The sequence below is a fragment of the Camelina sativa genome, chromosome 2 (genome assembly GCF_030686135.1).
Source record: "Camelina sativa cultivar CO46 ecotype springtype chromosome 2, ASM3068613v1".
Lineage (NCBI taxonomy): Eukaryota > Viridiplantae > Streptophyta > Magnoliopsida > Brassicales > Brassicaceae > Camelina > Camelina sativa.
The window spans coordinates 2474067-2497019 of NC_141881.1; the positions used below are offsets into that span (position 1 = coordinate 2474067).

Sequence of the window (22953 nt, forward strand, 5' to 3'; positions counted from 1 at the left end):
TTTTATTTTTCCCTTCCTACGACTATGTTGTAATGTTGTATGTAATAGATATCCAATCAAAATACACTGTAGACGTACAACGACGTAGTGGATTTTTTTTTTTTTTATGATAATAAGTTAGGCAGCCTAATTTTTATACAACTTTTCAAATACGTCATGAACAAATAGTTTTTCGTAATGTGTAGTATAAAGTATATATATCCACGAAAGAAAAGAAAAAAATCACGTGCCCGATCAAACAGATTAAAATGTAGTATTGATAAATGTTCTTATACTATGGCATTAACAAATTATCTTTAAGATTGTAATGATTCTAAATCATGTGTTACAATTTGGTGTTCTTGGTTCTTTTTTTGTTTTGGCACGAGTGTTATTGGATTTTACATTTGTATATCATGCTCAATTGGTTTTTAGTAATTCAGTAAAATTTTAAGTACTTCATTAAAATTTAGTATTATTCAAACTTAATTAACTTTAAAAATATTTGGTATATATTATTAACTCATTTTCAGTGAAATTTTAGAGTAGATGTTTAAAATATATTAAAAAAAAAAAACACCGTGAAGATGATGAGCTGTGGTGGACGAGGAAACTTTGAGATAATCTTTGATTAGATTAGGTGTGTTTACTCTTTTATTATCCAGAGATTTCAGAACCTTCTTCTCTCGTTCTCCAAATTGTTTTATCTTTTTTTTTTTTCTAATTTATATACTATATTTTTATTCATTTTCTAAAATTAAATAAAGAAAAGAAAAAAACCCAAAACAGAGGATTTTGATGAAGTAAAAAAAAGAATATATTGAAGAGAAAGCAATCCATTCTCACCTCCTTCTTATAAAACCCATTCATCTCTGTTTCGTATCCCCTTCATTCAAGATTCAACACCCCACTTGTTGTTTTTTTTTTTACGATAAAAGTTTTCAGTTTTCCGGGAAAATTGTAACAGAAAAAAAGACTCTGTTTTTTTTTTTTTTTTTTTCTTTCACATATTGTGTGGTCTTTTTCTTTTCTTTTTATTTTCTTGTCAAGTCTGCATTTTTGTGGAAATTTGAAGATCAAAACAAGAACCAAAAACACAAATTTACCAAATATTTTTTGGAGTCTTCTGGTTTTTGTTTTGTTTTGGTTTTATTTTATTTTTATTGATCATATAAGAAACAAACAAAAATACCGTAAAATCGGCTCTCTCCACAGAAAAATTTAATATTTTCCCAAAAATAAAATAAAAAAGACTTTTCTTTCTTCCTTCAGCAAGTAACTGAGCAGATTTCGGTTTTTTTTTTTTTTTTTTTTTTCTATTAAATTAATTTTTAAATTACTTGTCCATAAATTCCGTTTTCCTTAAATTCAGCTGTCCTAACGTCAAAACTCAGACACTCGCTTGCGTGTCTCCCTCTTAAAATCTCCCATCTCTCTCTCTCTTTCTCCTTCGTTTCTCTCTGTTTCTTCTCTTCTGTGTGCTATTTTTATTTATTTCAAAGCAAGAAACTCAAATTCTCTCTCTCTCTCCCTCTCTTTTGCAAAGAATCATGGTGTTTGGAAAAGGGTCAACGAAAAAATCCAACCTTGACAGGTTCCTTCATTGTACAACACCTCTAGTGCCACCCCAATCTCTTCCCAAGGTTTTGTATTGTAACCTTCTCTTTCTCTTCTTCTTGTTCTTCTTCTTCTTGTATTAATGTTTATATTAATTACAAAAATGGTGTGGATTTGTGCAGGCGGAGATTAGGAGTTTGAATCGGATTTGGCATCCATGGGAGAGAGAAAAGGTTGAGTTTTTCAGATTGAGTGATCTCTGGGATTGTTATGATGAATGGAGTGCTTATGGAGCTGGTGTTCCTATTCGTCTCACTAATGGAGAATCTCTTGTTCAATATTACGTTCCTTACCTCTCTGCTATTCAAATTTTCACCTCTCGTTCCTCCTTGATCCGCTTAAGGTACACACAGCTTTTGAATTGCTTTTGTTGAGGCAATTCTTGATTTGAAAAGTTTGATCCTTTTGATGAATTTTGTGAGATTCCTTCAGGGATGACTCTGAAGATGGGGAAAGCAGAGATTCCTTTAGTGATTCATATAGTTGTTATAGATTGATGAGAGATGAACACATTAGTGTTTAGGAAATATTATATTGACTCTCATGATTATAATCTTTAGGTTACATAGAATTATATAGTACAAGAGTTTCCTAAACTATAATGATTGCAATATCTAGAATAATAAAGATAGAATATATTGTTATTAATCTTGTGATCTTCTAGATCTCTCTATACACCCCCTCAAGCTCAAGGTGTCATGGAGTGAAGGCTTGAGATTGATACGACTGAAGAAGCATTACGCTTGAACCATGTTATTAGACGGATATACCGTAAAAGGCCTTGGAGAAGGCACGAGGAAGCAAATAGCTTAGAGAAGTCGTGAACGACTTAAAAACTTATGATCAACTTTGGATCAGGAACGACATAAGTCCTTGAGAAGCATATAGCTTAAAGAAGTAATGGTGACTTGACCAGATCGACAAAGATGGCATGCAGAAATATGCAAAAAGGCACACATATGGAGGAGTCTCGAGTCGAGAGGCGGCGGAGCTGGTTCGTGTTGGAGCAGCGGCAACAGAGCTTTTCTTCGTTGGAAGGCAGCTTGGCTATGACTTGGTCGAATCTCGGAGAGATCATGTCACCATCAGCGTCTCCAGTGATGAAGATGGAAGATCTCATGTTGGTGATATTATGAGGTGAGATAAGCTTGTCCAGTAGAAAACTAAGTCGAATTTTTTTTTTTTTGTTGAGAAAGTAGTGATAGAAAAAAAATAAAAAGAAAGATAAACAGATGGAGAAGCTCAATAGCTTAGGGAAGGTATGGGTTAAAGAGTTTGATTGTTAGATCTAAACTCAAGTATAACCTGCTCTGATACCATGTTATAGATTGATGAGAGATGAACACATTAGTGTTTAGGAAATATTATATTGACTCTCATGATTATAATCTTTAGGTTACATAGAATTATATAGTACAAGAGTTTCCTAAACTATAATGATTGCAATATCTAGAATAATAAAGATAGAATATATTGTTATTAATCTTGTGATCTTCTAGATCTCTCTATAATAGTGATGAGAGTGAAAGTGATAAACTTTCGAGATGTGCTTCTGAGGAAGGACTTGACCATGACGCTCTCTTGCATCCTAATGATCGTTTGGGTTATCTTTACCTCCAATACTTTGAGAGATCAGCTCCTTATGCTCGAGTTCCTCTCATGGATAAGGTAACTTGATTAGATTGTAATGATCTTCTTGTTAGCATTTCAAGACTTGAAATATATATGACACATGATGATTTTTTTTGTTTGGTTTCAGATCAATGAATTGGCTCAAAGGTACCCTGGATTGATGTCGTTGAGAAGCGTAGATCTTTCACCGGCAAGTTGGATGGCGGTAGCTTGGTACCCAATTTACCATATTCCAATGGGAAGGACCATCAAAGATTTATCCACTTGTTTCCTTAGTTATCACACTCTTTCATCTTCTTTCCAAGGTAGTAATCTTTTGAATCAGTTCTTTGGATTTGATATATATCCCGCAAAAATGTAATCATGGTATATTGATTTACAGATATGGAGCCAGAAGAAAACGGTGGGGAAAAGGAGAGGACTCGAAAGGAAGGAGAAGGTGTAACTTTGCTTCCTTTTGGGTTAGCCACATACAAGATGCAAGGCAATGTTTGGCTTTCAGAAGATGATCAAGGTCAAGATCAAGAACGAGTTGTGTCACTTCTAAGTGTTGCTGATTCTTGGCTAAAACAGCTAAGAGTCCAACACCATGACTTCAACTACTTCTCAAGAATGGCTCACCGTGGCTGAAACAAAAAATCTGTTACTATTACTGATAAAAATTTCAAAAGTAGATTTTATATCTCTTTTTGTCTTTTTTTCTTGTTGGTCTCAAGTGACAAGGAGATTCACTTTTTTTCCCTAGTCACAATACCGTGTTTGTCCAGTGGTTGGAGTAGCAATGGCAGCTGCGAGGAGGCTCAGACCGCTAACTGAGCGTTTCCTTAAAACGCAATTACAGCAGTTTCAGCGTTTTGGGTGTAGAAATAGCTTTTAAAGTCCTATCAATGGGAGTTGTCGTATATTATAAGTGCTGATTTGTTGATAAGAGTTGTTTCTTGTTTATTGTTACTTGATAACATCGACTGAGAGAGGTCTTGTTCTTGTACCTGAGAGAGTACTCAGTAATTCTATAATGGAGTGGTAAATATTAACCAATCTAATCATCTATATGTGTATTTATTAATCAGTGTATCACATTACTTGAAGAAAAATAATACCCTTGATGATCATATAACACTTTTAAAATTAAAAATTATATAATTTACTTTAGTTTGGCTAATATACATTTTTTCCTCAATAATTTGCATTATGAGGATTTAAAATGTGAATGGTTTACACATCAAATAGCTGAATTAAATATTTTGTTTTATTACAACTAATACTAATAATAATACCTTTAAACATTAATTTAAATAAAATTTCTTTTCTAAGTTTTAATATAAATTTTTCGTATGAAATACATTAAGAGTTTAATTTGTTGATTTTTTTTTTGAAAATATGATATCAATTTAAAGTTGATTTTATATTCAGTTTTAAGGTTTTATTAGGAAATAAATAACTAAATATAAAAGAAAAAGACAAGTTACAAAATGGAAAAAAGTGGGACCTTTTGAGGACAAAAATGTCAAACATGTGACGGAGAAAAATTAAAAAACGTGGACCTTTGATTGCAAAATTGACTTGATGGAGTGTACTTCAGTGTTTGGTCCCTCCACCGATTTTTCTAGACACTTTTTTTTTCCCTTTTAAATAAACTTAAATTGTAACGAATCATTTCCTAACAATTAGACAAGGAAAATTTAATTTAAGTGGTCGGCCCATTTCATTTTCGCGTAATAAATACTATATTAATTTCAGACCAAAAAATAAACTGATATGAATAATACTGTTTTCATTACCTGCAAACAGAAACAATCTAAAGAATCGTAGAAAGTCATGTTTTGGGGTTTCTTCTCGACCTGAATTCACGTTTGTTCGATGTGATAGAGGACTGAATTTTTTCTTTGTTTATTTGACGTCGACCCAGTTTTTGTTTGCTTTACTAGCACACTTAATATATCTAATTAATATTAGTATCAATCTATTAGTAGTAAGGACCGACTATAGAGGAAAAATGATCACATGTGCATTTTTGCACATATTCCGTAACGAAGCTAACAAAGTTTACCTATATTTTACGACTCAAGAACATTAAACATAACCATAAACAACTCTTTTTATATACAAACGTTAAACCACTAACTATACTTGTCGAATTGTTTTTATTATCAGAATTGAATTAGACTATTGGATAAGTAACACTCACGAAGGAGATAAGATTTGTTTATGAAGATGGTTTAGATGATGTCTATATCTAATTAAAACCAACTATAAACCACTAACCAACCATACCATAGACATAAACAGAGCACAAAAGTCTTTAACATATACGATATTTTAAATAAAAAAGTAATTAAAAACTTCAACAACCAAAGCCACGGACATTTTGATGGTATCAAAGTCAAATATGCGGTTTCGTATATATCCACTCATTTATATCTTTCTGCTTATGCTCCACATTCGCATTATACATAGACAAATCGGTAGAGTTATCTGTTTTGTGTTGTTTCTTTATACCTTGTTTGGTACCGAACGTGTTCTTGTCCCATCATCATTTGATGATCACAAACCTAATACTGGATTTGTTTTAAATTGTTATGCTTTTGGTAGCACTTTTGGGGTCCATATTTCTGGACACGTTGTTGTATGATTCGCTTATAAAATGTGATTTGGATAATGCTATATCTAGTATTTAGAAAGTACATTTAGAAAAGGTGTTCAGTTGTGATAGGCTATATACACTTATACAGCCAAGCCTATTGTGGCCCACTTGGTTCTGATTGTGTTTGGTTCGGTGTACTGTTCTGTTCTGAGTTATGATCGATCTGATCCTGCTTTTTTTCGCAAACAATGTTTGGAAGAAAATTTTTAGAAGTCGATTATATATAGGGAATGTTTGGAAACATTTAATCATCTGGTAACAATACCGAGTTTCACATGCGAAATCAAGAGGTAGTTGATGTCACATTCGGTTCTATTTTTACCCAGCTTTCCATCGGTATATCCAAAGAGGATCTCGGCAAAAGACTATAACAGATCAGCAGTACGACAGGTCTCTAGCGAAACTTTGGCACTAAAAAGCTAGTTACCTAAGACTAACACATACTGTAGTTACCATAGGTTAAGAGCGGCCCCAGCCTATCAAAGTCGGGGGTCTACTGAAGCTGGGACAAGAACTCTCCTATGTCAGAGAATCACCTCCAGAAGAAGCAAGTGTTGCAGATAAGGCAAATAAATTGTGGGAGGTTAGCAAAAAAACTAGTATTTTGATTTATACATGCACCAAGTTTATTAACATTATTAAGGCGAAAAGGTTATGTCAGGGGTTAATGGCTTACACTGTCTAAAAAAAGCTTTGGAGTGGGTTTCATGACTTGTACCACGCACCAATCTTAGACACCAGGTAGAAGCAGAGCTCCCTAAGAAGGAAGGTTAAGGCATGAAACGAACAACAAATTATCAGGATTTCATAAACAATATAAGAGTTAATAGCTGAACTACAACACACAGAGACTCACAAAGAAGACTGAAGCATTCAGTAAATTGAGAATTCCACAAGTATCTGGTGAAAACACTCCAGCAAATCAATATCAGCTCTCGCTACTGAAGAAAAACATGAACGGCTACAGTTGAGCCTGCAAAGAGAAAACAAGAACTAAGGTGTAATGTGCTATGATCATGGAAAACAAAAGTAATTTGTTACTCTCAAGCAGCCTTCTCTTCCTTGCTCATCGCAGACACAACTCTCTTCAAGATGGTTTCAATGGGCTGGTGAGCATTCTCAACCGCTTTGGAGATGGCTTGCCACTTCTCACCATGCTTCGGCTCACAAGCCACACACTTCGCAATCACTTCCTTCTGGTTCTCCTCAGAACCATGTTGATGTTCAAATTTGTAGTACAACGCCCAGAAATCGCCAATATTTGGGGCAAGGGTAACAGCCCGTTTAAACCATGATCTGGCTTTCTCCACCTTCTTGTCTTGCCAAAAGAGCTTCGCAACAGCTGCAGTAACATGAGGGTCGTGAGCACACTTCTTCAAAGCATCCACACTCTTTGTTTTCCGGCGAGGACGTGGAGCCATCTCGATGTCCGCAGCCCAGAGGATACCACTGTTGGGACACTCTTGCAGAGCCTTTGACATCAAGTGCTCTGCTTCTCTCTTGTTCTCATGCCTCAGTTCGGCACGAATAGCAGCTAACCATAGCTCATCCCCCCCAGGATTCCTCTTCCTTGCCATGGTGAGAATAGCCCGAGCTCTGTTCAGCCCATTCACTTTCTCTTCAAGATTAGCAAGAGAGAGCCACAGCGGTGTGCAGTGGGGGCAGTGCTTCAAACCAGAGTCATAAGCTTTCCTGGCCTGTTCCAGATGCTTGAACCGTTCCTCAAGCTGCCCAAGCATCAACCAAAGCTTGAAGAATGTTGGGAATTGCTTCAAGCCTTCTTCAAGCAATCTCCTCTCCTCCTCTACGTTGCCAAGTTCTCTCTCAACAATGGCTGACTTCATCCAGACCCTCTCAGTCCCTCCTCTTTCCCTTGCTTTTGCAAGAAGCATTCTCGCCCTCTCTGGCTCCTTGTTCTCAAACTCGAGCTTGAAAGCAGCAAGCCAGATTTCCTCAGAGTTGGGAATTGCAGCATAAGCCTCTTGAAGAATTGCACGGGCTGCTGGAACATCTTCAGCAAGCCACTTTTCTTTGGCACCCATGAGCCAGAGAACCTCAGCCTGAGGGACATATGTGACAGCCTTACGCAATAAGGCATCAAGGGACTCCCTACTCCCGTGGCTCTTCTCAAGCTGTGCCGCTTTAAGCCAGATACTCTTCTTGGTCAAGAATACGGTAAGAGCATGGGCGTATATTGCTCTTGCAGTCTCAATGGAACCCCTCTTCTTGCACTCGTCTGCATCAGCAACCCAAGTTCTCTTTCTATCCTCTTCTTCGACTCCAATACCGATTGTGTTCTTAATAATCGCCTGGCACGTTGCAACAGACCCAGCTCTCTCAGAAGCCTCAGCCTCACTCATCCAATTTTCTCGGTCAATGACAACCCCTTCTCTCTGCAGAGTCTTTATACCCCTATCAATAATCTTTCCCACCATAGCCGTGTTCCCATTAGCTTCCTCTAGCTTGGCAGCGGTGATCCAAATTGCAGGCTCCTTCGGGAGCTTCTCTCTTGCTTTATTCAACACCTTCTTTGACTCGGCATATGTTTCGAGCCTCGCAAGTGCCACCCATAGCTCCAGATGCAACGGGCAGCACTCCACAGCCCTGTGAAGCAAAACCCTTGCATCTTCCTCATTAGCCAACTCAACAACAGTCTTCCATAGCCTTACCGAGTCTTGAATATGCTCCAATCCCTTTCTCAACACCCTACTCTTGTTCTCATCATCATGCTCCAGCTTGGCAGCCTCCAACCATAGCTTCACTGAATTGGGTATCAGCTTAACTCCCTTTGCAATAACCCCCTTGGCATCTTTTGGATCGGCTAACCTACAAGCTTCAAGCCAAACATCCTCATTATAGGGACACTCTTCGCATCCCCTCTGAATCTGAAGCATAGCTGCTTTCTTCTTCCCATCCATTTCCTCCACTCTAGCAGCAGCAATCCAGCCATTAGGATTCTTTGGATTAGACTGGGTTAGACTCTTGTATAACAATCTAGCTCTGCTGCGATCGTACATCTCTTCATCAGTGGTTCTTTTCATACTCTTCAGGTCAGTTAAGTAGCCTTTAGGGTCCACAACAGTTTGCCCTGAAACTGAATCTGATAACCTATCAAGCTTCAGAGACAACAACGTACCTCTTCCCTCACCGACGGCAGTCAAGTCTGTAACAGGCGTCTGCCCCCATGGTGTCTCCGACCCACCAGCGGCTCTGCTCTTTGGGTCTAAGGCCATGACGAGCTCCTTTTCCTTCTTGGCCTTTTCCAAAAGCGTATCAGGAACAGGCACAAAGCTCTCAAACTTCTTCTTCTTGTTCCGCAGCGAGTAGTCCCCAATCTCAGGAATACTATCCCATTCATCCGCAGACAAAGTGTGTAGTTTCCTCTTCAAATCCGCAAACTGCTCAGTAATCTTAGGGTTCGAGGCTCTGTATTTCTCGATTTCTTCCTTCAGCTTCGCTTCTCTCCGGTCTTTCCTCCTCGAATCCATCCTCTGGTCAATAGACTCCCAGATCTCATCAGCCTCTTTGTCATCCTCATCGTACTCGGCGTTCGAGAACAAACCAGCATCGTTCCCTTCAAACTCATCAAACTTCTGATTCTCATCGTACCCTTTCTCCTCAGTTTCCTCATCATCCTCCGCCTCACTTGGCTTCCCTGCGCCACGACCTACGCCTGTAGCAGCCGCTGTAGCCACAGCAGATCGATCAGGCAGATCCGGAGCCGCACGAGCCGGACCAATATCGGAACGAGTAGTAAACCCCGTAGCACCACGACCCAAACCCGCTACATAATTCGACGGAGGCTTAGAATTGAGGAAATCGAGACGAGGCTTAGGCGGAGGCATTCCTTGCATACCACCCAAAAGAGGGACATGGATCATCACGGTAGAGAAACGAGAAACACCGAGATCGGATAATAAGATCGAATCGGAATCCTTCGAATCTAAAATCACACGGCTAGGGTTTCGGATACGGAGCGAGTAACGAACGAGAGGCTGTGGAACATCGCTGCGTTGGTGAACCAATTGTTCGAAGGCGGAGATTGTGGTTGAATTAGGGTTCACGTCGAACGATAGAGTCTTTCCGTTGGGAATCGAGAGAAACACCATCGTGTAACCTAATTGAGATCCTAATTGGGAATGAAACAAGACGATGGAAAAATATGCGGTTACGCCGTCTTATATACGACGAAACAGTCGGTTTAGAAACAAAGACGGTGAATATTTAGTGGGCTTTATTAATGGGCTTTTTATGATTCGATATCGGTTAAAAAGGCTCAGTTAACATAATTCGAGCTTCGTATAATACGGCGCCACTGTTCCGTATATAAACGACGAAACAGTCGGTAACAAGGGAGGTGAATATTTATTTAGTGGGTTTTTATGATTCATTATCGGGGAAAAAAGCTCAGTTAATATAATTCGAGATTCTTGTAATACGACGCCGTATAAGATTACCTTGGTGTGATTATCCTTCATACGACATCGTTTTACATCCTTTAAGGGAATTAGAAATAGAATTGGACAAACGACGTCGTTTTACATTCTTTAAGGGAATTAGAAATAATATTGCGGTGAGCGTGGATCGAACACGCGACCTTCAGATCTTCAGTCTGACGCTCTCCCAACTGAGCTATCCCCGCTAGATGACTTTTTAATACATATACATTTTAATATAGTCAAACAGCATAACACCCTTAAGGTAATACAATAAAACGACGTAGCACCCTTGGTAAATTCTTGTAACGAGCGGTGAAACAGCTCTTTTTAACGAAAATATTACTTTTAACAAAACAGAGTACATGGCAAGTAATATAACTATCGACCAATCACCCTCCGTCTAACCAACAACCATCGAGATTTAGCTGGAAAAATCAACGATTCGATGGTAATCGGTTGAGTTTTCCGATGGTTGTTGATTCGGCTGTTTATCTCCCACGGACGAGAGAGACGAGAGAGACGAGAAAGAATCGGGAAAGAATGAAAAAAAATGAGGAAAAAAAAAATTTACCTTTTATATTTCTCAACCAACCAATCACAAACGACCACGTCGCGTTACTTAGGGTGTTTCTCCCAAACCTTCCCACAGAACCGATACTCTGTGTGTTGGACTAAAAAATGGGTTTAATATTATATTTTTGGGCCCAATATAGAGAGTAACCCAAAGAGTTACACCAGTAATCATGCTCTAAAGCACAGACAATGTAAAGTTGTTGCGAAAACTATTATTAAAACAAAAAGGTTTCAGTTTCATGGTTAAAAAGGCAGACCAATCTCATATATTAGCATGAAGAAGGAAGACCGAAGTAGACTTGCAAATGCTTGACCCTTCCTTTACTAAATAGTCTAAATGCAGGACTGGCATGAAGGCTGGTCATCATCATGTAGAAAGCTCTCACTAGGAAATGTCACGTAGACTTGGACTGGTTTAAACTTGACTGAGATGTCAAGTATGAATACGTGACTTTTGACAAAAACGTTGAATAGAGTAATTTAACTTAATTTGGCATCTCAATCAAGCCTTTAAACCACTTCAAGTGTGAAAACATGACTTTTTACTTCAGAACTTCACTAAAGCCAATATTTCCCACACCAAGTAAGAGATTTTCCACGTACGAAAGGAAACAACAATCGCTCTTGCATAACGGCAGATCATGTTCATGAATTGCTAAGCCTCTTCTAGAAAACAGAGCTCAAGATTACAAAAATGGCAAGCCAAGCACCTAGACTGCCTCAAAAACCCATGTATAAGCTGGAAAAAGTGATAAATGTAGAGAGTATATCTTCGTTCATTCTGTAACCCGTTTAGTGTTACGATCTTTCAGCCAATATGCCAACATCCAGAGAGTATAGCTATGATACTGACCTTATTTTGATAAATTATTGGAAAGTCTTGCTCTAATCGCAAATAATAGAGGTAAAAGTCAACACAGAGAAAGAGGCTCTCGTACGCTTTATCCCGAAACCTAACTTTGTCTCAAAACGGAAAATTCGGTCACAAGGTTTTGATTATTGTACCTGAAATCTGAATGTGTCTGAACACATATAGAGAACAAAAAAAAAATGATTCAAGGAATAATTAAAGTCGTCTCCTAATAAAAAAGAAAAATCAAGACTTTATATGGAAAACTAATAATATTATGTCAAACAACCATTGAATCAGATACAAACTTGAGCCAGCTGCATGTTGTATAGTAATGAAGTTCCACACCAGGTTAATATCATTAAACCACATGTGCTGAGTTGCTAGGAGACCTCTAACAAAACAGAGCTCGAGAATAAAAACGTACATGGCACGACACACACACATGATTGGTTTATTATAAACAACAAGCTGGGAAGTGATATACCTATGTTTCTTTCAGTCATTGTTGCTATTGTCACCAGCAGCCAAAAGCATAAGTAAATAGGGGCAGTAAAAGATGTATCTAAGAAAGGGTTGGGTAGGAGAATGTGGAGACACATATGGAATAATGATCAGCAGCAAAATCAAGAGGAAGATCAAGCCGATGCCCAATATGAAATAGGCAAGCAAGGGGAGGTGGCTTACTGCAGCATACGTGCCAGCCATAAAAGCTATCGACATGGATGTAAGTGCAAGTCCGAGAAGTGGCAATGCAAGGTTGAAGGCTTTCATTATGAGAGTAAGATCGCCCAGTTGCGCCCAAATGAGAGCAACTATTGTAATGATAGAACAGTACATCGCCAAGGTGTCAAATACCAGAAACACTTGGAACGCTGTTTTCTTTGCCAATGTTGCCATTCCCAAGTTGGGAACAGAACCATTGTAACCCCCTGGTAGTGTAAACCCTGCTGTGAAAGTCATAGTGGCTACAAGAGTGGCCACCAACAGAAGTGTATTCACCCGATCTTTGTACTTTCCTCCACCATCTGGGTTCTGTGTTACTGGAGTCGATACTATCAGTTTGGGACCTCGTGGTGCACCAGCAGATATCAAAGCCATCCAAGTCAACCTCTGTAGTATCCCAGGATGAAGCAAATTATATCAAGTACATATATATAATCATTACCGGTTTATAATGAAAAGTTACACACCATACCTCAAAAAATGTGTAGCTGGAATCCATGTTTTCCTCGGCTACATCTAGAGCTGTGAGACCGTTATGGTTCAGCGTTTTCAAGTCAACTCTGTTGTCCCAAGTGAGCATACTCACAACTCTAGGGTGCCAGTTTTTGGTGGCCAAATGCAATGGTGTATTTCCATTCGCATCTTCTTCATTAATCAACTTTTCCTTGTTCTTATCCTTATAACATCTTAGGATAAACCTGAGGACTTTGAGTTTTCCATGTTTAGCTGCAACATGAAGAACATTTCGACTGTCTCTGTCAAGCAACTCAAGTGCGTCTGGACAACGTTTAAGAATTGCCTTAAGAATTTTGACATGACCATACTTCGCGGCCATATGAATTGGAAAGGATCCATCATCATCACTGACATAAACACTGTCTGGAGCTTTGTCTAACAGATAGCAAAACCCTTCATAATACCCTAAGGATGCTCCAAATGAAAGACAAGTCCTTCCTTGATCTCGTAATTTAATAAGACTTGCATCTTCACTAACTATAGCACCAAATGAAAGTTGTTTTTTTTTTTGCCATTATGAATAACTTGAACAAGAAACTTAAACGGCTATTTAAGGTTTGTCGAGATAACGAACCTATTTTCTTAGCCTTCATCGCCCCATGTACTATGGATCTTCCTCCAATCTTTGAAGCTAAAGTAGATGTGCTACTTGATGCATTATTTGAATGTTGCCACATTTGTTTTGCAAGATCAGCCTGTCCAGCTTCAACAGCTATATACAAGGGAGAAAACCCATCGTTGTTTGCTACAAAAGACAAACATTGCTCTGCACAGACCAAACAGGACGCCACCTTCACATGTTTTCTTTTTAAGGCAACATGTAAAGCATTTTCTTGGTGTCTGTTCTTAGCAAAATATATCTTTTTGGCAACACCAGGCTTATTACAAGATACATCTTTAATAAAACTAACTAGAGCCTCAACAACATCAAGATGGCCTGCACCTGCTGCAATATGGAGAGCAACTTCACCCATCGAGTTTGACTTCATTAGCAGACCTGGGTACGCATAGAGTATATAACACACTAAACTGGTGTGACCTGCGGCCGCAGCAAGATGAAGCAACGTATTCCCACGATCGTTCACTGAGCTTAGAGCAAGCTTAACATCAAGTTTCATATTTCTCAGGTAAGTTTCCTGCTCTTACTGCTGCGATGGTTTTTGGGTCCATTGGCACAGTTTCACTGGTGTCACTGAGAGAGTTGACAAGTCGAGAGAGTGGTTACGTCTGGTTTCTTGTGCATAAAACATCCGAGAGCTTATGTGTTTCTTCCGGCGGTCAAAGCCCACATCAGATCGTCCCATTGATAACTCGGCACCTAATAAATATATATACATAAATGTAATAACAGTGACAGGAATGATAATGCCACTTCTGTATGAACAACTACATACGAATAATTGATAAGAAGAAACAAATATGCTTAGCACACTGAAACGCAAAGATTTTAACTTTGTAAACCAAATTTGGATATTCCTCCATGATCAAGTCAAGAAACATGTCATGTAATAATTCATCCTCAAAACTTATATGTTTGACTTTGGAACCAATTGCAGAAGTACGTTAGTGCATGATGTGATGCTAATATTGTTGTAATACTTATGAAGAACAAATAGGTGTCTTGTGATTCCAGCCAAGATGACACTCAACTCTTTGATAGATAATATATAAAATATGTATGATGCACAAACATAGTCGCCTGAACCTTGAGATAACAGAAGAAATCTCAAATAGAAAGAAAACAGAGTAATAAAGGCTTGAAGTTGCACACCTTTTTACTCAACCGAAGCAACGACTTGACGCTCAAGAGTTCAGGGAAAGCTTTCCTAAAACGTTGATATTCACCAATGCTTGCAAAACCAACCCCACGATGCTTGAGATATAGATTGGAATCTATAAAAAAAAAAAAGGAGTTTTAAGATTTTAATATTGTCCATCAAGGAAGAAGAAATGGTCAATTAAAAGGAAACAAACGCGTACCTTCCTTGTTTTTTCCTTTCCCCATCAGAAAAAAACGGTACCATATTTGTTTATTACAAAGAATAATGCATGATCCAAAAGAAGAAAGCAATTCAGTGGATACTTATTAAAATATCCAACGACTAATGCGTTTCTTGAACTTCTAATGTCAACTACATGAGTTTGCAGAAGCAGAACCATATCTTACCCAATTCAACATTTCTCTTAAGCTACTATCCAAAAATTCTTAAAAGTCTTCAACAAAAGAATTAGAGACTAAATTACCTAATAGGTCTTCTTAAAGAAAATAACACAATTAGGTCTTCAAAACACAGATTTTGCTGATATCTCTTCTCTCTTTGTTTTCAGGTCGACGAATTAGAAAACCAAACGGCGACAAGACAGTCTCTTGTCGGTTGGTCCATCATATTGGTGTTCAATACCAATCGAATTTATTGGCATAAAAATTGTTTGAAGCAGAGCTGTTAAACCTACCTGTATCTGGTAGTGTAAAACCTGCAGCAAAAGGTAGAATGGCTATAACAAGAAGAGCGTTAAACAAGGTTTTTGTATTTGTTAGCATTAAGATGGACTGATCTTTTTAGTATATAAATCGGGCCAACCGGTCTTCTAATGATACAAATAGTGACATGCAAACAACTGGGGAACTAATATAAACACAAGTATGTTACTTAGATATCTTTTCAAGGCACTTTCGACTTTTGCACTTGATTCGACGCCTCAGGATCCCACAGACTCTACCCTCTTCTTCTCACAGGTGTGATCAGAGCCGGAGACATCATCGTCTTCATTAACAAACAACAAAAGCAGCTGGAGATAAAGTCCAGTTACGGGTTAAAGAAAAGGAACGCCAGGAAGCTGTGGGATAACATAAGGACCAAGGAGCAAAACCATCACATGAAAGAAGATGGCAGTTACAGTGTTGAAGACGACATTGAAAAGAAAGTTATTATGTGACCTCCTTGTAGCAACCACGCCAAAAAGAAATGCTGCAGACATGGAGATTAGAGCCACAAAGAGGGATGGCAAGGCCAAATGAAAGGCTCTGTGAATGAGTTCTGGATCCCCTAACTGTGCCCAGATAAGTGCAACTATAGCTACAACTGAGCATTGCATTGCCAGGGTGTTACATAGCAGAAAATAGCAGAAGTCGAGCTCATTGGCCAAAATGGCCATGCCCAAGTTTGGAGGAGAGCTGCTAAAGCCACCTGGCACTGTGAAACCAGCAGCAAACGCAACCGTAGCTACAAGAGTTGCCACAAGTAAAAGAGCATTGACATTGTCTTTGTATTTGTCACCATTACTTAGATGATGCTCTGATCTGCTTCTTAGAGTCATTCCACTAGTGGGTATCACTTGAAAACCTCTACCAGAGGAAGCACACAGTAAGACCATCAACGAAATTCTCTGTTTATCAGAAAGTGCAAGAGAAAAGCAATAAGCTCTAAATGCCTTGATATTTAATAAAAAAAATTTAGTACATAGAGAGATTTGATATACCTCTCGGAAGACATATCTAGATTGCAGATTGATTTCCGCAATATCCATAGCTGTCGAGCCATCGTTCTTCCGTAGCTTCTCATCTTCGCCAGAAAGTCTTTGTTCCCTGCTCTCATTGCACTAAAGATCTCTGGACTCATTGCCACGGATTCACCGGGGAGGTTGTAAATATCTGATAGCCTGATATTTGTTAGGTAATCTAGGACAAATTCCATGTGTGGTGTGCAGCTGCAGCAGTCTATGATCAGAGTCATATGGAAGCCTTTTTGTCTTCGTTGCTCTACAAACACACTCATTGATGCTCTCAGTGAGTCGGATTTCGAAAACAGTATGTAAGCTCAAACTGCTGTGATAATAAACAGAAAAACTTCAGTTCCATGCTTATAAGTAATCCCCGTCTCATTATATTAGCACGAAGGAGGTAGATGGAAAGAGACTTACAGCTGCTTGACCCTGACAGCAGCAGTCTAACATCGATCGGAAGGAGAAAATATTAAATACCAAAGACCAAAGGAATGGAAAACAGTAAACTTGGCATCTTAATCAAGCTTGTAAACAGGGCCTACAAGTCTTTAATAATGATTCAAGCGGTGGTGGCATGAAACCAGCCGAGGGATGAGTGCATGACTTTTAGCCAACAACGTGTCACATACCAATGAAGTCCCACACCAATCAGAGACTTTAAGCAAAGTGTTTCTAGTGAACCCTACATCCGAGTAATGAACATTGATCAGTTAACTACATACCACAAATCATGTCCTGAATTGATAAGTTACCTCTAAGAAACAGATAAAAAAACTCAACAGATAAAACCATACATTTTAGAGGGGTTCTTCAAGTCTACTACCTTATTGATCCAAAAGAAGAAAACATTCAACGGTGATAAATAAACATCTAACGACCTATTGGTTTCCTGAACTTGCAACGTTAACCATGAGTTAGTTTTCAGAACAAAGCATCCGTCATTGTGTACCAAATCAGTTCAGCTTCAATGCAAAATTACATCACCAAAAAGACAGAGGAAGATACAATGTTCTAATATCAATCAACTTTTCTTTCTTCTCAACTCTTGTGAGGTTAACGAAAAAGACTACCAGATTAGAGAAACAAACGGCTGAGAAGATGCGAAAAGCGTGGTGCCCGCTGTGTAGCTAAGCCATCCCAAATCCTCCACATCTGCGTTTGCGCCTCCATTCTCTTCGACTTCTTATTTTGAATCGTGATTACAGGAAGTGAGCAGTTCCATCAAGTTACAAAAATTCGAATTCCGGGAAGAGAACTACACTGCAGTATTCGGCGGCCGCAGAAATCAGATCAGCCGTCTCCGCCGCTGCGTTTTGTCGCAATCACACCGCTGATTTAATTTTAAAAAACATAGAATCACACAAGACTCCCGTAGGGAGCGTGGCTTCTCCTTGGACTTGAAGGAAACCTACTGAACGGACAATGGGCGTAAGATTCCACGCTTTATCAGATTAACGGGAGACTATCTTTGTTTATGTTGGTCATGAGACACATCCGTTGACCTCTGTGCCTCAATTCTATCAAGACCTGCTTCATAACTGTCCATCTCAAACCTAAAATCATCCCACAAATAGTTTGAAATACACAGTAAATTTACATACCCCAATACAATGCATTTCAAAAACTTACTTTTTCTTGTTCTATAGCCATGGGCTGAATTATACACATGCAAATCAGGCCTAATAACATGGCCTTTCAACTCAATGGCTTTGTATCTCCTAGACCAAAATCTATGCAACAATATATATAACCCAACACAAACTCCACAACATTAAGCAACTTTGATTTGTTTCCAACACAAATGTACATCTCTTCCACTATGTTTTCTTACACTTGAAGAAAGTGAACAGTAGAAACCAAGCTAGCAATAAGAAGTAGAACCTAAAACAAGAGAAGACAAAGAAGAACACAACACATAAAGAAGACGTAGATTCTTCCCAGCGATTTATCCGCCTGCATTATCCGCCTCCTCATCCTCGGCCCGCTTGTCCCTGCGAGATTGTAAGTATCCGGATATGCAAATCTATCCATCACTTGTGTTCCAAACAATCTCGTAGCTACCATTTCTCCAACCATCACCATCATTGGATCCAAAACAGCAGAGTATGATAAACTGTTTGAACTCATCACCCCTGAGACAGGGTAGTAACCTTCCTGTGTGCTATTATTGAAATGAACCCGTTCTGATAACCGCATGTCGGCACTAGAAGGCATCTCAAGCCGGTAAACCGGTCCCAATGGTCTTCTAGGGACACTGGTTTTACCTTCTTCCTGAGTAGAGCAACGGCCTCTGCCATACAAAGGAACCAAAGTAGAATGAGACACTTTGGATTTACAAACAGGACACTGTCTATGTCTTTGGTACTCATCACTTGACGAGAAACTCTGTACATCAAGCCATTTGTGAATACAGGGCCAGCAAAAGAGGTGACCACAGAGAGTCACAACAGGTTCTTGCACAGAGTCTAAACAGATATTGCAGTCGAAATTGGAATCATCAACATTATCATCAGAAGAAGCCGAGACTGAGATGGTCTCAGGTTTCTTGCTCTTGAAACAAAATGCACCTTCTCCATAGAGTTCTCCAAGTACAGCAGCATCTTCAAAAGATTGATCCAAGGCCATTGGTCACAAATCCTGAAAAAAAAAAAAGTTTTTTTGAGAACATTAGATCCAAATGAATGCTATAGTTTCTTATAAACACTTAGGTATCAATAAGATTTAAACAAGTGAATCACACAAAGATAGCCTATTTTACTTCCAGATAAGAATTAGGTTATTAAAAAGGGATTATAAAAATTCCAAAAAAATCTAAAATAATCATCAGGACCTAAACCCTTAATCGAAGAACCCTAAAAGTTTGAATTTTTTTGGAAACCGACGAAATTAAGAATAAAAACTCTGATTCAACACGAGCAGGGGTTTTGGCTAATACACTTAAAACTCGTAACTTGATCATCAAAATAACGAAAACAACAAATCCGATAAAAATTTAATGGCAAGCCCCCAAGAAAGACAAAGAGAGAGGATGATTTTATATACTACGACTTAGCAGAAACAGAGAGACAACAAACACATCAGTCACCTCAAACGAAAAAAAAAAGTTCAACACCAATTCAACATCTAAAGGTGAGAAAAAACAAATAAAAAAAAAACCCAAATCAAAAGACTGAGAAATTTGCGGAGTCACAGATACATATTTACATACGTGTCTATGTGTAAAATATACGCAAAGGCACGTATATAGGAACTATGAAGAGAGAGAGAGAGAGAAGAAAGGGACACGAACCAGACAATCGGCGGCGTTTGAGGGAAACCCTAAGCAACTGTGTCAATGGCTGCTGATTTGATTTGAGCAGAGAAGAAGAGTAGAAAGAAGCGGAGAGGAAAATAAAAAATCTGGTTTTTTTTTTTTTTTGGGTAGAAGTGAGAGAGAGAGAGAGAAAGAAAGAGAGAAACTGTTTAAAAAGAAGCAAAGAGAGAGATTCTCATTTATTTATTTTTATTTTTTTTGACAATCAATTCTCATTTATTTATATTTGGATAAATACCTTAAAATTTAAGATATGATTATTAATATGATGCATCGAATTCGAGACCCGAATTATATCTTCAGTGACGTGGCGATGTGCAAGATTCGTCACATTTTTGTAATACTATGTGTTTAAGTAGATAACTCTCTTTGTTTATATCTTATCTATCTTTTTAACTTATAATAAAAAATTCAAGTTTAGTAGTGTGATTCGCCTGAGGTTTTATAAGCTAGTGGTTTTCATTGTCATCAAATATTTAACCTTATATTTGGTTAATTACATCAATTTTAGATTTTATTTTTTTAATTGACATCTGTATACATCCATCCATATGCAACTAAACAATGTTGGTTCATTATCCAAAAACAAAATATATCATTTTTTTACTATTCCATCTGTATAGATGATGTTTTAGGATTTTTACATAAATTAAGAAAACATTTAATGTTTAGCAATAAGTATATTATTTATTTATAATAACATATTTTATAATTATTAACTAATAGTATTTCATCAAACTTTTAAATTCTCATTTAATGATTCTTGAAATTAACAATTTTTTAGTATTAATTAATAATAGTATACAGAAAATCATCATTTCTGATACAAAATAAAATTTTATAGCATCATCTATTCTGATATGGAAAGAGCATAATTTTTGTCTTTTTCTTTTTTTTAATGATTTTTTTCTTTTTTAAAATATAGTTTAGAGTTGAGAATAGGGAGGGATTTACTTCTTAAACTAAGACACGTCTCTATTGGATTTAAAAAAAAAAAAAAAGAGTATGTGAGTCAATGTAATGGTTAACTTACTATAAATAGAGTTTACTTGTATCACAAACACTCTCTATAGTATCTTTTAAGTAATTAGGTTGAGTGGAAAAAAACAAGCCATTCCATTATGTGTAAGTGTAACGTTCGTGGCACAAATGTCATATCGCTTTGTAGGTGGCTAGGTGCATTGCATTTACGATTTACCCCAAATAAATGTTATGCACATTTATTATTTTTATAAGGGAAGCAAAACAAAATAATACTTGTACGTTTCTAATACTGAGTATAAGTAAAAAAAAAAGTCTAAGTTTTGTGAATGCCGACTACAATAAATAGTAGTATGTCCGTCGCAAATCATAAGAAAGAATGAAGGAGAAGTCAGCTCACTAACCAAATGGTTAATGGAAGAGGGATGATTAGTTTGTTTAATTACTACTACTAATACTTCCTCTGTCTCACAAATATTGAAGTTTTAGAGAATTTTCTTTGTCCCAACAAGATTGATGTTTTGAATATTTTTAATAAATTTTTGTTTTAATGATTACTGATGCTGTAGAGTGTATGAAGTATAAAAGTGGGAAGGTGGGAAAATAAAAGTATTAGAAAAATAAATCATATATTCTCTCAGTCTTAATATGTGTGTAAAATACTAAACTTCAATCTATCTTTGTGAGACAGAGAGAGTATTTCTTAAACTTAAATTAATATTGAAACGGTGATTTGGTGGAGTGAGAAAGCAAAAGGACTAATGAGAGGTGGAAGATGGCTCTCTTCACGTTTTGCCAAAACTTTCACAACTAACGATGGATCTCACATTAAACCAAAACCTCACGAGTCACGCGTTCTGTTTTGTTATTGTGGGACTTTCTTTTTATTAACACTAGTTGTTTTAATTGCACGAATTTATAAAATAATTTAGATGACGAATCTTGAGTAGTTTCTAATCTATTTTAATTGAGATTAGGCACGAAACTCAATTAACTATGTCGGACTAAAATTCTCCTGACGCGTGGACCAGTTCCTTCTTCAATTCTTCCGAACATATATAATTGGTGTGCTTTGATTAATTCAATAGTATCGTGATACACGTTAATTATCTATGTATAGAATAGTGCCAATCTAAAAACGCATCAGGAGTCGTTATTCAACTCTCAACACGTACTCATCTTTTGGTTTAATTCGGATTATCTATTTTTCATAACACGCTTATATCTGTTTCATGCATTGTTCAAGTATAAATAAACTTGTGTGTTTGTATAAGTTTTGCTACAAACTAGTACTAGTAATTTGTAGTGGGAATGTTGACTTATAATAATTTGTATTGGTGTTGTACATTAGAAACAATAAAAACGTGTATGCTACATCCAACTGATATATATGATTTACTCACTCGTGTTCGATACATTCCCAATTCTACTCAAATTTAAACTAGAACGATCTAGAAGAAGATCAACTTCATTTATTTTTTGTCTGTCTGTCAATATCTTTTTGTAATTGTGAATTAATTACATGCTACTTGTTTCATATATAGGGATGAAAAACACATTTATCGTGTAACATGAAAGTGGAACAATGATATAGTCCTTTATGTTTAATTTATTTGTTGCGAATATTAGGGAGCTCTAAAATATTCTAGTAATGTTTATCCTAACAGAGCATTGACTATCGGAAACATATATCCACCGTTTCAGTGTTTTCTTAATGATCTAATGTAATCAAACTGCAACTTGTTTGGTAGGAGAATATGGCCGACAATCAAAACCAAATGATTGGAACATTGTCCGCTTGTTAATATTAAAACATCAAATAAAAGTCTTCATGTAAGTAATGTCTTTTCAAACAATCTAAGAAACTCAAGTTGGGGTAGGTTTCGCGAAGTTGTCCGATATTGACCTTGATTTAATTTGTTTCAAATATTTCACACTTGTTCTAATTTCGATCATTATATTATATGCCTTATGTTCCATTTCTGAAGGTACGACTTCTTAGGCCGCGAAAGTTGATACAAAGAAAAAGGCACCGAAAAGGCATTTATAAAGTCCAAAATGACAATATTATAATAAAATCATACAAACTGAAGTCACGAAATGCATTTATAAAGTACAAATGATAGTATTATATAATGAAATGATCATACAAACAAAGGTCACGAAAATCACCATATTC

The 22953-nt window shown here is 37.3% G+C and overlaps 3 protein-coding genes, 1 non-coding gene and 2 pseudogenes across 11 annotated transcripts; 1 reads left to right on the forward strand and 5 right to left on the reverse strand.

The window, feature by feature from the left end:
* The first annotated feature begins 1264 nt into the window (after positions 1-1264).
* Positions 1265-4266, forward strand: LOC104747464 (uncharacterized). 6 transcript variants are annotated; one of them, XR_015566152.1, is made up of 6 exons: positions 1265-1622; positions 1719-1939; positions 2029-2078; positions 3111-3264; positions 3356-3533; positions 3611-4266. XR_015566152.1 is itself a non-coding variant. In XM_087465248.1 (6 exons), exons 3-6 carry the CDS (start codon positions 2528-2530, stop codon positions 3856-3858), a joined length of 801 nt encoding a protein of 266 aa, XP_087321374.1. In that variant the 5' UTR covers positions 1274-1622; positions 1719-1939; positions 2261-2527; the 3' UTR covers positions 3859-4266. The 6 variants fall into 6 exon arrangements, 5 of the variants coding, with proteins under 5 accessions (XP_087321374.1, XP_087321381.1, XP_087321371.1 ...); XM_087465248.1 differs by lacking the exon at positions 2029-2078 and adding an exon at positions 2261-2733 and having other exon boundaries at positions 1274-1622; positions 3096-3264; XM_087465255.1 differs by lacking the exon at positions 2029-2078 and adding an exon at positions 2261-2733 and having other exon boundaries at positions 1344-1622.
* Positions 4267-6063: 1797 nt separating this feature from the next.
* Positions 6064-10171, reverse strand: LOC104715380 (protein STABILIZED1). The gene is made up of 2 exons (XM_087465258.1): positions 6729-10171; positions 6064-6629 (listed from the first exon to the last, which is right to left on the reverse strand). The coding sequence occupies exon 1, from the start codon at positions 9979-9981 to the stop codon at positions 6916-6918; it is 3066 nt and encodes a 1021-aa protein (XP_087321384.1). The 5' UTR covers positions 9982-10171; the 3' UTR covers positions 6064-6629; positions 6729-6915.
* Positions 10172-10441: 270 nt separating this feature from the next.
* Positions 10442-10514, reverse strand: TRNAF-GAA (transfer RNA phenylalanine (anticodon GAA)). Its single transcript has one exon. It is a non-coding gene; the product is annotated as a tRNA-Phe (tRNA).
* Positions 10515-11987: 1473 nt separating this feature from the next.
* On the reverse strand, positions 11988-14871 carry LOC104715388 (protein ACCELERATED CELL DEATH 6-like; annotated as a pseudogene). The gene is made up of 4 exons (XR_015566153.1): positions 14748-14871; positions 13551-14294; positions 12933-13453; positions 11988-12847 (listed from the first exon to the last, which is right to left on the reverse strand). The product of XR_015566153.1 is annotated as a protein ACCELERATED CELL DEATH 6-like (transcript).
* A 618-nt stretch (positions 14872-15489) lies between these two features.
* LOC104715393 (protein ACCELERATED CELL DEATH 6) lies at positions 15490-18029 on the reverse strand. Its single transcript, XM_087465269.1, has 4 exons — positions 17551-18029; positions 16898-17162; positions 16457-16802; positions 15490-16363 (listed from the first exon to the last, which is right to left on the reverse strand). The coding sequence occupies exons 3-4, from the start codon at positions 16502-16504 to the stop codon at positions 15791-15793; spliced, it is 621 nt and encodes a 206-aa protein (XP_087321395.1). The 5' UTR covers positions 16505-16802; positions 16898-17162; positions 17551-18029; the 3' UTR covers positions 15490-15790.
* Positions 18030-18242: 213 nt separating this feature from the next.
* LOC104715405 (E3 ubiquitin-protein ligase RMA1 pseudogene) lies at positions 18243-20206 on the reverse strand (annotated as a pseudogene). Its single transcript, XR_015566155.1, has 2 exons — positions 19770-20206; positions 18243-19117 (listed from the first exon to the last, which is right to left on the reverse strand). The product of XR_015566155.1 is annotated as an E3 ubiquitin-protein ligase RMA1 pseudogene (transcript).
* Between the last annotated feature and the right edge of the window lie 2747 nt (positions 20207-22953).